The sequence below is a fragment of the Caretta caretta genome, chromosome 2 (assembly GCF_965140235.1).
Source record: "Caretta caretta isolate rCarCar2 chromosome 2, rCarCar1.hap1, whole genome shotgun sequence".
In the NCBI taxonomy this organism is placed as follows: domain Eukaryota; kingdom Metazoa; phylum Chordata; order Testudines; family Cheloniidae; genus Caretta; species Caretta caretta.
Window position 1 is genome coordinate 23105194 of NC_134207.1, and position 15592 is coordinate 23120785.

The following is a 15592-nucleotide window of genomic DNA, read 5'->3' on the forward strand; positions in this document are numbered from 1 at the left end:
CATGTGAGCAAGTGCTCACCACCAGAAGAGTAAGGATTGCACAAACTAGCCTTAAGTAAACAGAGGGAAAATGGAAGTTAATTCCCAAACCAACCATCCCTTTCAACAATGAACTAAACAACCTTGTTATAAGAAAGCTAGCTCGAAGTGGCTCCATTTTAAATCTCAGCCACTCCAGTGCCACCCAGGTGGCTAGTAAAAGCCACTCTTAGCGATGACTAGTCATGACCAATAAGGTATTTAGCTCTCATCCACAGCGCAGAGATTTTAAATTAAATTTAAAAAAAAAAAGGAGGAAAAGGTTACAAAAAACTTTCAGTCTTTGTTTTATTGAATTACAACAAATGAGCAACAGGTTAGAAAAGTTGATTTTATTCCAATTCCCTAGAATTATATTTGTGCAGTGTACTGAAATATGGGTAAGTCTCCAAAAGACAACTAGTCAGATTGCAACATTTTCACCAGATATCTCTCATGCGTGCTTGCTCACTCTAAAATAAAAAGGTTAGGGTTATTTGAAAAAAGTGCACGTGGGGGATCTAGGACTGATCTAACAATTTAGTGGCAAGGGTTAAAGGAAATGTATGTTGTACACTACAACATCTAAAGCTGAAGGGCAGAAAAAAAATATAGTCCATCTTTGTACCAACTAAGGAAATATGAACAAGTTCATTTATGAAGAATCTTCATTTCCCCATTGTCACCCCTTTTTGGGGTTGTAATGCATGTAAAAAAAAAAAAAAAAAAAAAAAAAAAGGTGCTCAAATATGACAGAGGCATGCTGTTAAGGTCTGCAGAGGTCTGTGGCTCCAGTTGGTATTTGATGGTTGGGCAAGAGAGAGATACAGTAGTTGGAAAGGAGATGTGCCCCTCCATTGCACAGAAATGTGGAGAGTTAAATAATTTAGCCAACAGCAGGTAGTTTGTTTTTATTTTTAAAGAAACTGAACAAGCAACACCACAAACCCCTCGATGCATTCGGTGGGCTGAAATGTAAACCATGATTGGGGTGAAAATCCAGGATTTGCTACTGATGCAACACATTGAAAAGATTTCAAATTTTTAATATTTTAAAACCGAAGCAGATATAGTGGTTACTACTAATTCTAAAAACAAAAAAACCCCAAACCTTGCAACGGTATGATCTGAAAAAGTAACTTGCACCAATTAAAAAGGTAACAAAATTCCCACTTTGTACAAATCAGTTCCAGCAGAGGAAGAGGGTGAGAGGAAGGGAAGCTAAGGAGAAAACTATGTACAAGGACCCTTTCTTCTTTAATGCGGTAGTGGGATTTTGGCACTATGAACAATTCCATATCAATGCTCCACGATATTTCTCACTGTGCCTCTGCAAGCGTGGTTGGACTCAGAGTTGCAACTCATTGGTTATCTTGTCCCAAGCAGGAAAATAGACGGTTATCCTGTTTTCAGAGACAGTTTTCCCCCTTGATTATCACGACAGCACGACTGATTGGCATCCCTACAAAAATTAAAAATATTTTATTTTTTAATAAATGATGAGCACACATTTGCACTGTCAATGTACCTCTTCACATTTATAGTGCTATTATATTTTACATTAACTGTACTTTGAGGCCTTCCCAATAGCATGCCAGAGTTTTTCAATTTACAAAGCATTTAATTGATACTTCCCCATACAGATTTCTAATGCTAACATAAAATAGGCCTGATTCTTCACTGAATCTGATGATTTAGCAGGGTCTGATTCTTCACTGCCTTGTACCTTGTGTAGTCACTGACGCTTCTATGAAGTGATTATAATACGCTATTGTTCTGAACAGATGTCAATGATTATACAAAGTGCAAGGTAATGAAGAATCGGGCCTTTCTATGTCACATAGTTTCAGGGCTACCCACTCTTGATAGCTTTCCTGTGGTTTATTGGCCCTAATGCCTCATGAGTAAAGGACTCTTCTTGAAGCAGGGATTTAACAAACCCCTCAACAAACTAAAAGACACCACCGAGTTCTCATGGCATTTCGGGTGGGGATGTACTGGACCAATTTACGATGAGGTTATTACAGTAGAGATCTGTTTTGAAATATGAAAATTAGTGAAGTGTTGAGTCTGGGTGAAAGTGCAAACATCAGTTTACTCTGAAGTGGAGTCTAGTAGTGACAGATAGGCAGATCCGGTACAGTTTTCAAAACCCATCATACACCATTGTGCTAAAGCATGTTTAAAAACTTTGTGCTAGTCATTCATTCCAGACCTTTTGTTAATATTGCCAATTAGTCTGATATTTTCTGAGAGCACCATTCATCATTCAGGACGCAGGGCAAACCAGTTGGTTAGTGTGAAATGGTGCACACACACAGGCGGTAAAAAAATTCCCAGGCTCTGCTGTCTTTGCTCAGCAAAACTCACATTGAAATCAATGGGAATTTGCAATTGTTGTATCAGGCTGAGTTGTTTAATCTATTTAGAGATTTACACCTTGCTCCTAAGAGGCCCTGAGCACCAAAAGCCCCACTGAGTTCAGTGGGAGTTGTAAGTGCTCAGCATCTCAGGATCAAACCCACAGGCCATTCTAGACCATTTTGGGTTCATCCAGCCCCTGCTGAGGTCAGTGGCAAAACTTGTATTGACTTTAGTGGGAACAGGATCAAGCACTCGGGGCGCAACCCTGCCGTCCTTATTCCAACACGCAAAGACATCAATGGTGCCAGTGGCAGATGCCTTTTAGGATATAGCCCTAAATCCCTAAAGAAATGAGAACTTGAATGAAAAGGGAGGGAAACCCCAATATTGCAACTATCCTTTTACCAAACCAACCACCCAGCTAGGGCCGGGCCAGGTTATGTGACAGGCTGAGTGTGCTCAACTCTCATTGAAGTCAAAGGAAGTTGAGGGCACCAGCAGGCACCATGCAGCACAGGGGCTGAATGCACAGAGTGATGTGTACATTTGGCAATCAGTGAGTCGGAAACTTCTTTGTAAGCACTTCCCAGGTTGCCTTTGGTAAATCTCTGCAAAGCACCACTCTGTGCCTGACTCACTTGCAAGCAAGGAACATCCTGTACCACCTCTGCAGTGAGGTAGTGGAGAAGACTGTGGTGGAGATACGGACTGCCTAGAACAAAGAGGGCACACAGAAGTGTTTCAGCAGCTCAGGAATAAGATTCTCATAGGCAGTGGTAACAACTCTAAACAGGAAGCTCATGCAACTGTCAGAAAAGGGAAAAAAACACTTCTTTGTACTGGTGGTCTTTGAAAGTAAAAAGCCCTGCTTCGGAGAGACACTGGTCTTGGGAGCGCCCAGTGGGAGACAGCGGCATGAAGAAAACCAGCAGTAATTACTAACCTTGCTGGCATTATCTGTTCCCACTCTCATGCCACCCCATATCTGTGTTGTATTTAATTTAGGACCAAATTCCGCTGGTCTTACTAACACAAATTGTAAACTGGGAATAATTCCACTGAGGTCAATATAAAAATGGTGCAGATCAGATCAGAATCAGGCCCATTGACATCATTGTGAGTAGGATTTAGGGTCTCATTTGGGGCAGAGCATCTTCAAAATCATTGTCTTCAATGCACCTTGCAGAAGGCACTCAGCACCTGGCAGGAGTGAATTCTTAGCCCTTAAACTGTAAGCTCCTTAAGGGCACAGGTCTTGTGATCCTATGTTATATGACTTAATAATAGAGCTTTTTATATTCTATGGGTGGAATTTTCAAAATCATTCAGTATTGACCAAACTCCGTTCCCACTAAAATCGGACAGCGGTAAAACTCCCATTGACTTCACTGGGAGTAGAGTTTGGGGAATGCTGAATGCTTCTGAAAATCTCGTTTTCTTTCATTCTCTAAAGAAACATGTTCACTATATAAATAGTTACTAATAATTTAAGGACCTACCAAAATTACATTTATCCATTAAGAATAACCTAAGAAATTTGTGAAATTTTTATCAAGTTTTAGGGAAATTTGACCTGAACTCTGCAACAACAGAAGTATCAAAAATGAATGCTGAAAACATTTAAAGTAATACCTAGGAGTGGATTTCTAAAATGCTATTGTTAAATTAACATTAAAAAAACCCACTCATTTTCAGTTGACGTGCTGGGTATGAAAAAAAGCACTGAGATTATGGAATCTTATTTAATTTTTGTAGGTTTCAAAGTTCATAAACACTACTCAGTCCTAAATGTAAGTTTTCAATTTAATTGCATCTAATCACATTAGGAAAAGAAGGTATTGCATTATTTAAGCAATGATCAATCAGTAATTAGACATCTATTATTAATTATTATTATTATTATTAATTCCCCTCCCAGTCAATCCTTTAGTTAAATTCCAGTTTGGATAGTAATATCCTGCTTAGCAAGAATCCTCCTCCGTTTTCACTAGATACAGTATTAATAGTCACTTTCTGTTTTAAACTGATGTATAGTGCTGGTGTGGGATGTCGGAAGGGCATATTTTGAGTAGGGAAAATCCAGGGTACTTCCAGTGACTTTAATTGAGTTACTGTGGGCTTTCACTGCTTTAAACTGAGAAAAGAATCTGGTCCAACATTAGGTAGGTTAGGACCAAAATTTAGGTTTAGTTTTTAATAAAATAAGTTGTACAAAACCTGCTATGAAGAGGGGTCAAAGATTAAAAAAAAATGAAGAAAATTAGAACAATCTGTCTTGTGGAAAAAATGAACAATTATTTTCTTTTCCTCCCAATTTGAAATCATTCATAATGTTTTTGGCAGATGAGGTGAATATTCCACTGTGTCTCTGTGTGCGCTTCCAGGAGCTTGCAATGATATTTCAGGGGTTGCCAGAGCCAGAAGAGTACAAGCAGCACATTACTTTTAGGCAAACATACCAATAAATAGTGGCAAGCATGTCAGAAGAATGTCACATTCTGCCACTAGAGGGCACGGGCTCACATTCTGAGTACTGAAGTGATAAATTTGTATGAAGGAAAACAAAATAACCTGTAGATAAAGGCTTCAGGCTTTTATCCAGCACTAGGGCCAATGTGCTAAGAAATGAATATATTAACAGAGGATAAAGTCTTCATTTCTTGAACAATCTAATAGGTGAAAGTGCTATCAACCCAAACCAGTATATGATGGAATCACTCTTCCTTAAAATGTACTTTTATTTTTCTAGCCTTTATATGAAAATTCCCTGTCAAAAAGATAAACTAGTTGAAATTTAATTGATCTTAAAATGTTTTATATTTTAAAAAAGTCTCTGAACACATCCCAGTAAGAATGTCTCTGCATGCAAAAGTTGTTGCAATGGTGTACCAGTGTTACCAGCACGACGGTTAAATAATCTCTCTCAGAACAAGTCTAAGCATCAATTAATCCTATATTGCTGCACTGGTAGCGTGCACTAAAAGTACAGGCAACTGCATCTGCACTGTTGCAATTAGTTCTTCCAGCACAGTCCCACAATGCACCTGTAGCCCCATCAGTGACCACTCGATGCAATATGCATCATCTGCTGTGCTCAGAATCATTTTCTTGCTTTAAGCTACTGCAGCTTCTGAAAATTTAATGCACAATTTTTTTTTAATATGGTGCATTGCATGCAATCTCCATGGCCTTTTTAGTTAATTTAGTTAATGATAGTACAGATTTTTTAAACTATTTTCAAAATGGTTGATTGCTACATCTTCAGATTATCACCAAGGGGTGATGTGCCGGCAACTTTTGGAAATATGCTTCATGTAGACATGCTGAAGATTTTGCTCTAAGCCAGGATGGGTAGCTTACAGTGGTTCAGTTCTACTGAACAGTACAATTTTCTAGTGTAGTCAGGGCTAAGTGTCAGTCATAGCTTTGAATTTTCTGGGTTTTCTATTTGCGTGTGTTTTGCATTTATTGTAGGTCAAAGGAAAATTGTTGTTAATTTGAAAACCAGGTATTATTTAACAATGAATTTCTAATACATACATGCTACTTTATTTATCTCATGGACTAAGGAGAGGATAAGTTTAAGGAGGGAGAGTTCATGTAACAGATTCTGATCTCAGTTACACTAGGGTAAATCTGGAGTAACTTCAATGAATTCAAGAAGTCATTGAAGTCCAATGAAGTTAATGGAGTTATTCCAGATTTACATTTGTATAACTGAGATCAGAAACTGGTTCCAAGTCTTCAAACCACACTTCCTTTTACACTTTGAGAGATCTTAAAATTAGAAATCTTCTTAGCAAAGCTCCTGCAGTTCACTTTTACAGTGAAGCTCTTGTGAAGAAAAGCTGCTAACCCACATGCAGGCCTCGGACTGGAGTAATTCTTGGGCTTCTAGCATATAGTGTGCCTGCCCCATGTCCCTGTGTGTTTAACATTAGAAAGGTCCCCTCATCTGCAGGGGGAAGAGAGCTCATTTGCACAAGCCATTTCTGTTCCCACTTGGCTCAACATTTTGTTACTTGCTGTTGCAAGTAACAAAAGAATGTTTTTGAACTGGGCCCAGGCATCAGCTCGACCTCTTCTCTGAGCCGGGCAGACTGCTGCTGAGCCAAGATCCATGCTGACCTGTTGCAAAAATAGTCACGGCCTCTATTCACTGGAGATCATCATTATGTGAGCAACATGGACATTAGTAACTATGGTTACCTACTTTTTCTTTGTATGGCTTCATCAGCATGCTTTATATCAGGCTCTAAAGAGGTTATGGGAGGTCAATTAAAGGCAGAGTGTTTCAGCATAATGAGTTATTCCGAGCATCCTCTCTTATCCAGTACATGACAAACACCAAAAACACAACAAACAAAGAAAATGTTCCCAATCCCTCCCATATTTAATCTACAGAAGACAGGACAGCCTCCCTTGTGCTCAGAAATCCAGTAAACACACAGCATGCATCAGGAATGCACTCCTGGGATTTAAATTAAAAGGCACTATTGACACTTGTCAGGACTAAGGCTAGGTCAGACTAACAGGGCAGTGGTAGCGTTACCTGTCTAAATATGGGAATTGTCTCCAGATACACTTTCCGAATCAAAATCTGCTAACTCAGCTTGGCCTTCAGGTGCAGTTTGACTCCAGCTGTCTGTACAGTCCGAGACAGCATCATCATCCCCTACTGTCACCTCCACCCAGTTCACATCGCCAGTGTCCTCATTTTCCTCACTACCATGGCCGTCTTGGCTGTTGCATTCCAATCTGTCCTCAGTTTGATTCCCTAACAAAGAGTCTTTTGGTGGATCATAGTCTCTGGTTGACCTCATGACTAGTTTGCCCACATTCTCTTCGTTCAGCTTTTTATGCTCCTGGTAGTGCTGCCGAGACACCTGGTTGCTGTTCTTTGGACTTTCATTTTGTTTTGATCCCTTTTTCTGGTTTTGCTCATTATGACCATCAACAATATACTGCTGTTGGTATCGGTCAATCCATTTTAATGTCCCAGTTCTTAGGGAGGATCTATTCTCCTTAAACCAGCGGACTATTTCAGTTCTAGTGAGCCCAGTTTGAGCTGCTAACTGGTCATACTCCTGGGGTGATGGCCACTGGGTTCTTGCAAATGTGCTCTTCAGCAGGTGAATCTGCTCTTGGGTTTTTTTGTTAAATGCTATGGAGGATTCGGATCCGGACAAAGAACTGGCTAGCTGGGAGCTGTTCAGCAGCTCAGACTGGCTTATTGTACCATTATGGAGTCCCTGATCCTTATTTTTTTTGTTGGATCCCATAGAGTCCAAGACAGCTTGTTCCATGCTATCCCTTAGCTTTCTCCTCTCAGAGAACCAGGAATCAACCTCTCTTCTACTCAGCTTGGTTTCCACCCTAAGCCTGTCCAATTCTCCTTGGGTTGGAAAAGAGCTTCTAAGAAAACTTTCTTCAAGAATCCTAAGCTGCTCTTGTGTTTTCTCTTTGAACCTCTGGGGTGTGAAATCTGCGTATGTGTGGTATGTACGCCCGTGCCGCGCAGCTGCAATGGCTAACTGATCTTTTGCTATAGATTCACTAGTGATGTGAACAATGCCCCTTTGACTTCTGTATCTGTGATCACTGAACCACTTCTTGATCTCGCTTCTGGAGAGACCGGTTACTTCTATTAGCCTGTAGACTTCTGCATCGTCAGGAAATTGGCTCATGATAAAACTAGCCTTTAGTTCTGCTATCTGTTCCTTGGTCTTTTTTCGGTCATTTGTTGGCGTCAATGGTGCAGCATTCAGCTTGGGTGAGACCTCAGGCACATGAACTACATGTGGACGCTTGACTTCTGGGGCACCCGATAAGGTCTGTATTGTCCGTTTCTGTCCGTGATTAGCAGCTACAGCAAGTGTAATCGGTGAGCAAGAAACTGTTGATCCATTTGACACTTGAGTCAAAACCAGGCCAGTCTGGCCGAGTATCTGGCAAGGCAAAGCTGTTTGGATAATTGGCTGTGGCATTTTTGCAGCTGTCAGATGAGCTGGCAGGACAGTGATGGTTTGGGGTACTGACTGGATGGTTCCATTAAACATCTTCTTTCTTGCCTCTTCTACCTCTTCTGGAGACCAACTTATTCCATGCTTCAAACGCTGGGTAGCAAACCAGATTCGGATTTGCTCCTCTGGATGTTTTGATGCTGCTGTCAACCATGACAGCTCTGCTTGGGTTGGGTAAGGAAATTTATTAAAGGAGTTGATCATGGTTGCATTAGTGTCCAGTGCACAATTGTATTTGGTACTGTTCAGAGGGACCGGGACCTTGGGGACAAGGTTGATATTTGGTGGCAGCTTTACAGAGGGCATAACATGAGCCAATACATCATGAAGAAGGTCAGCTCCATTGATACAAGCAATAGATTCAGTGGTTTCTGTAATGACACGGGGGAGTGTCCCCTCCACATGGTTTTCCATACCTCCCTCTTCTGTCTTTTTGGGACCCCTCTTGGTTTCCACTTTAGGCTTTCCCTGTTTCATGATTGGGGTTTTACTTACATTGATCTCACCATGAACGGCTTCATCACACTCTGCATTTTCTAATCCACTGTTTGTGACAGTGACAACATTATTCGTTGTCTCAATGGATTGCTCTAACACAGTCTGATTATTGCGTTTGATTAATTTCAGTTTAAAATTATTCTCTCCCAGGTGATATTTTGTGTTGTGATCAGATAAGGAATCATATTTTTTGGTTGTAAAGTTACATTCAGCACACACGTAGAGAGGGTTGAGGATTACGTTTGGGTGCTGTGTGTCAACATGCTCCGTAAATTCATTTAGGTTTTGCGTTGAATAAGGACAGTATTTACATTCATAACCACCTTGGGGTTTCTTGGATTGATTCTCAACTGGGGCTTTCCCATCCACCATTTCACATTCTTTTACAGAGCTTTCTGTATCAGCAGCCCAGCAATCTTTAGAATCTTGCTGGGGAGTGCCAGCACCCCTTTCTTTTAAGTCTTCTCCGTCCTCAGGAACAGCCTGCTCCATTAGTTCAGGTGTTCGCAGCATACATGGAGTTGTTGACTTTCTTTTGCTAGCCATAGCACCTATTATGATGTGCAACTGTTTCAGACGGTGACTCTCTTTTGGGGGAACAAACCCAAAGAAGCTCCCTCTAATGGCTCTGATTTTCCTTGAATGTTATGGCCTGGTATGTTTCCAAAAGAGTGTAAGTGCCATCTGTGATCGTCAGCTCCAACCCCCAAACATACTGGGCTGCATTACACCTGCAAAACAAAACACACACACACACACACACACAATTAGATTCTTATTTATAATGCATTTTAAAAAAAAAAGTCAGCCCCCAAGACATGTGCATCTAGGATTCAATCCTGGATAATGCTGAGCACCCTCTTTTCCTTATACTAGATATATGGATGTGAAAACACTGTTTGCTTCACATGTCACAAGGCATGAGAGCATCTAATATTCTTTTCCCAATGAATTCAGGGGCAGGATCAGGCTGACAAAGGACAAAAGGAATGAACATCCCAGAATGAAACATTCATTATAGGTAGAAAATGGCACTGGAACAGAAGTCAAGATGATCAGACATAATGTTTAAGACCCATTACAGAGCCAACACATTTAGTTGGGCAAGGGAGAAAATACACAGTATTTATACACATATCTTTCTTTAGAAGCAGCAGCTTCTATTACCATTATTTTTAAGTCTACAATTTTAAAACTGAGTATGTTTTATATGAAACTTCATTACGCCCCACGGTGGCTTGCATAGTAAATATATGGCTACTGAATGAGCGTGGTTACTAATCCAGGGTGATTTCTAAACAAAGATATATGGTGGTCTCACTTGTGTTAGTACATGCAGAATGGAAAGACGGAGAGTTAGGGCAAAGCAAATATTTATTATACACAGCCACTCAACTTCAAAGCGCTACATTTTGATTTAGAATAGGTTAAAATAGATGGCAAATTGCTGCATCAGCCCTTTGTGAAGATCTACAAGTTACAGCTATATAAATAAAGTTTCCTTAAAGAACACTTTTCACTGAAAATCGATAAAAATGACTGAGGGAAATTTCTAGAAGGCCATTTCTCTCTCTCTCTCTCTCACACACACCCCCACCCATCCTACTGTACTTTCTTCCTGCTGGTGTTATGATCAAACTATAAGTTATATACTGAATTTTCTGAAGGATTTCCTTAGCTCTGTTTAACTGTTTCAGGGGTTGGATTCACATGATGTAGGAATTTGAAGTCCTTTTTGATTTGATTTGATTTGATGTTCTGCATGGATTTCTTTTTAAGTTAATGTTTTATTTCTTTAAAGTACATGACATCAACACCAGTCAGTAGAATAGCAAACAAGAACAAAATGACACAAGCTGTATTATGAACTCTCTGCGCCGACAAAGGGAATGGAATTTAAGTGTCACAACAACTTAATGTACCTTAAACAAAATATTGATGTCAGTGTAAATTTCACTTGTAAGTAAATGGAAGAGTTAAAGAGACATAGATGTTGGATCATATTAAAGAAGTTCTGTATTAAAATCACAAATGAGTTTGATTCCCCATAGTTTAAATTCCAGGGTATTACTAATTAAGAGGCCTCTTGGTTTTTGGTACTGTTTCTCTCCCTCTATGTGTGAAACTTGCAAGCTGCTAATTGTGTTAGTACATTCTAAGACAGAGTCTGTTCTCAAAGCAATCCTTTGTAACAACAACTCACACACACACAGAGAGAGACTCAAAGCAATACTCTGTAACAACAGAAACAGCACCCAGAGACTCCCCACCCTTTTGTTGCTTTCATCTTGCTTTGTTAACAATTGTGATTAAAATAGAGATAGAGGATGTATGTGGATGGATGCGTGGTGTGGATAATAACTGAATGATCAGGGAGGTGCCAGCCTAAGAATGTGTGCATCGGCTGAAGAAGGCGTCAAGTGGAAATAACCAGAGGACTCCCGGAGGGCAGACTGGAATCCACCCAACAGCTTCAAGAATGGGAGAACCAAAGAACAAGATAACACCTGGCAGCACGGAGCCATCAGGAATGCGCCACCTGCTGATTGATTCAGCAACAGCACAATGAAGCAATTCCCATAGACTGGCATAGGAAGAAATTCCTATAAAAATGGATTCTAGAAAGTGAGAACTTTGGGGTCTGATTCTGCAAACCAACTTCCAGGAGCATCAGATGAGCATGTGACAAGGCCCTGCTCCCTCCTCATGTCCAGGCCACCTGGCCAGTGGCTTGGCATGAGCAACTCTAAGGCTGGTAACTATGATAACAACCTTGCAGAACCTGTGTGTGTGTGTGTGTGAATGTGTGAATGAATGTGAGAATAAATATGAAATTGAATGGGATGTTATAGCTATAACTAACTGTTTACTATGATTCTTTCTGTATTCACAATAAATGTGGCATTTTGCCTTTTCCCCTTTAATAAGATCCTGCTGGTTTTTATTTTATTGGTATAACAGAGACCTTCTGAAAATATCTGTTTCTCGGTAATAATGGCAGATTTTTCAGAGATGCTGAGAATCTGATGTTCCCATTGAAGTTAGATGGAGCTATGGATGCTCAGTACTGCTGGAAACCAGGTCAAACTCAAAAAAGGTCAAATTCTTCTCTTCGTTACACAGGTATAAACCCAAAATAACTGCATCCATGGGCTTCAACACCAATGGATTTAACAGTCTGGTTCAAACTCAGGTAATGCTACTTCAGAAATAGGCTTTAAAAATCTTGTAAATGCTGTTCACATTTCCAATGGCTCAGGTCCTGAAAGTGCATCTCACTCAGGTGCAGAGGCATTTCTCTAATTCACAATCAAACCTGGATTTGGTTCACTTTGGGATCACTCAAGAGCTCAAGGTAGTGCAGAATGTCACTGCCCACTTGGTGTGTGGTGCATCAGGCAGAAGCACATAACACCAGAGAACTGCTTCCCTGTAAATTTCTGGGTGGAGCTCAAGGTGCTGGTTTTAAGCTATAAAACACTGAATGATTTGGGACCCAGTTGACTGATCCCTCTCCTTATGCCATGTTCCCAGCGATCAGCAAAGACATGCACTTGAACTGACACCTCCTACTGACAGGACGTTTTCTTTGATGGGTCCTTAACTCCAATTTGCTTCCTTCCTTGATCTGTCAGAGCCTGGATTTTGTAAACTGTGCATGCTGCAGAACTAATCTTTACTAAAAGGTAGCCAGGGTTCATAGATGGAGGAGCTGGATATGGAAGGGGACTTATGGAATGAGTAGGTAGAGGGCCTTTATTTTTGTAAGGGGACTATTAATTGGAGAATTTATGGATCAAGGTACTATATGGAAATAAATTTAAATTTTTCTAATTGCCTGTTTTTGAACACTGGGAGGAATCCAGAGCCTAGCAAAGACATCGGAGGAATCTAAATTAAATAATGATATAACATTCAATGGCAGTTTTAACTGGATACACTGTTTTCCTGTCCAGGGTTACCGTGCACTATTAAACAGATACGGCATCCCAGCCCAAAACGTGCCTGCATTTCAATGGTGGGTGAAGCGATTACCTAGATTTCACAGTGTGGAGCACCTGGGCATGAACGGCTCTCACTAAATGTGAGTTGTTAAAATGATACAGCTAAAGTGTGGAGGAGAACACAGCTGAAGATGCTGTTTGTTATATAATAGACGTCTCAGCATAGATCCATGCTGTCTTGGTCATAGTCAGCTTCCTCTCATCACCTTTTATTAGTATGGACAGCTCTGTTCTACATACTAACAGACTATGCCTTGGCATGCTGGGGAGGTATTCTAATACATATTGGCCGCAGTTCAGCAAAGCACTGATGGATGTGTTTAATGTTAAGCACATGGTTAAGTCCCATTGGGACTCAACGGGAATTAAGCACATCTTTAGGTGCTTCAATGAATAGGGATGGGACTGTTTCATGTGCCTCAGATTAAGCATATGCTGAAATGCTTTGTTGAATCAGGGCTATTATGTTCCATATTCCTCTGACCTGACAGCACCGATATTGTACACCAGAAAGGATAGTGCTGTCCAAAGCCTTGCAGAGTCTGATGCGATACATCGGGGTACTGTACACATTTGGATTGACTCAAACAAGATTTCTCTTTTTATTTGAAGAGTTCACATGAGGGGGCAGAATTCAGGTTGCCTAACTGTCTTGTGCATTATGATACAGACTTTAATTACATGGTCACATACCACTTTTACTGCAGGCCCCTGTCTCCACTGAGCGTCACTAGTAGAAACAGTTGTTTTCTGGAAGTAAAAAGGGCTCATGTATTTTCACCACCATTGTGGCTAAATCTACTCAGAGCTGGGTTAGATGCTGCAGCGGTGAAATCTTTTGCTACTACTGGTGGTAGTAGAGCTGGTGCTGGGAGATTGTTAGAGAAGTGCTGGGGGATGCAAGGCCATCCATCCTTATCCCCCCTCTATATGGGACAGATTATTCCATCAAAAAGAACAAATTCAAATTTGCCCATAGAAGAAACTCATTTTTACACTGCAGTGAGCACAGTCAGTTTATCAATAGATTATAAAGTCAGAAGGGACCAATTTGATCTAGTCTGATCTGTTGCATAACGGGCCATAGAATTTCCCTGAAGTAATTCCTCTTACATGTTTCAGTTTCCATAACATGGCAAAATCCAGAAATCACCCAATGAAATACAACTGCAGAAACATTTTATAATTATTTCTAAGTTTCCACTATTCTTGTTCTAAAATAAAGATTAAAAGAGAGAGAAAGAGAGAGAAACAGAGACAGACAGACAAAGAGGCCACTTTGGTTTCTAGTCATCTCCCTTTCTCATTTTGCACTTCACTACTTTTAAATAATAATACTACCTCGTTCTTCAGCCACAGAGCTCAAAGTGCATTACCCTGGCATTATCATTATCCCCATTTTACAGGTGCCAAAACTGAGGCACAGAAAGGTGAAGTGACTTTCCCAAGGTCCCTGAGCAGGCCAGTGGCAGAGACAGGAGTGCAATTCCCAGTCTAGTGCTCTATCAACTAGGCAACAGTGCCTCCCTAAGAACATGTTTTATTTTATTTTGTTTTTGTTTTATTTTCTCTAAAAGAACCATGTGGTAAAATCAGCAAAAGAAAGAGAATCAAAGAGGCATCAAAGCCAAAACAAGACTTATTGAGTGTGTGCATGTGAGGATGCTCAGACAGAGTGAAGGAGCCGAGATACCACGATGGGTACGTTATAAATAGCTACACAGACAGATGGATAGATAGATGTAGAAGAAAGCAAGACACTGTTCCAGTTAAGATTGTGATTAAGGCTAAAAATTGTACAAGGCTCCACTTGGGCACGATCTCGAACAGCTCTTATGCAGAACAATGTGGAAGGACTTTTTTTTTCCCATTTAACCTACGGTTTGTAAATTTCTTTTTAAGAATTAGTTTTTCTGCTCAAAAAAATTATGACCCTATGTGCAAATTAAAGACAAATCAGATGCTTCCCTTTAGAGATTTGTAAAAAGTTAAATCCATTTTGATCATCGTGTTTATTTGCAGGAAAAGATCCACAGAGGTTCTCCCCAGTCCCAGACATCAGTGAGATCTCTGTGATGGCACAGAAAACCACCTTGACCCGTTGACCTTTACGTGAGATGGCCTGCCTGCAAGAGGAGAAAAATAGGGCACAAGTCTCTAGAGCCCCCGGAGATGCATCTCAAACCAGCTGATGCATACATTGTCTTTTGCTGTCAGGGTGAGAAAAACATGTCTCCAGCACTTGACCTCCTCGATGGGATGTCTGCCAAAGTGCAGAGACGTTATGAATTCAGACGTCCACGGTGCCTGCCCCTCCAATACCTTGGCTCACGTCTCATTTGGGATAAATTAATATAAAGTTGTTAAGAAGCCCCCTCCGGCCCTGAAGCTACCAGTCAGTTCTCATACTAAATGAGGACCACATATGCCAAATCTCAAAGAATCACACCATATGAATTTGGAGGGGCTGCCACATCTAATTTAATAGCTTTTTCACTGGGAATGTCAGAGAAAATAACAGAAGTGTCTCAGAGCTTTCAAAAGGAAGCATCTTGTCAGGACATCAAAACCCACAAAAGATGGCTTTTAGCTTCGTTGGGTCTTCTGACAGAGTTGTTAAATGATTCTGCCTCTGCTCCTCTGAAATGGGAGCCTCACAGACAGCTTAAAAGTTAACTCGATCAG

General features: G+C 40.5%; 1 protein-coding gene across 2 annotated transcripts in view; it reads right to left on the bottom strand.

Annotated features, from left to right (window-relative positions):
* Positions 1-310: 310 nt before the first annotated feature.
* Positions 311-15592, bottom strand: part of ZHX2 (zinc fingers and homeoboxes 2) — a 111238-nt gene continuing 95956 nt past the window's right edge. For both annotated transcript variants that reach the window (XM_048841578.2, XM_048841579.2), the window contains 2 exons: positions 6935-9634; positions 311-1480 (listed from right to left, as the gene is read on the bottom strand). In XM_048841578.2, coding sequence (XP_048697535.1) covers positions 6939-9449 — 2511 coding nt within the window. In that variant the 5' untranslated portion in view covers positions 9450-9634 and the 3' untranslated portion in view covers positions 311-1480; positions 6935-6938. The remainder of the gene's footprint in view (positions 1481-6934; positions 9635-15592) is intronic.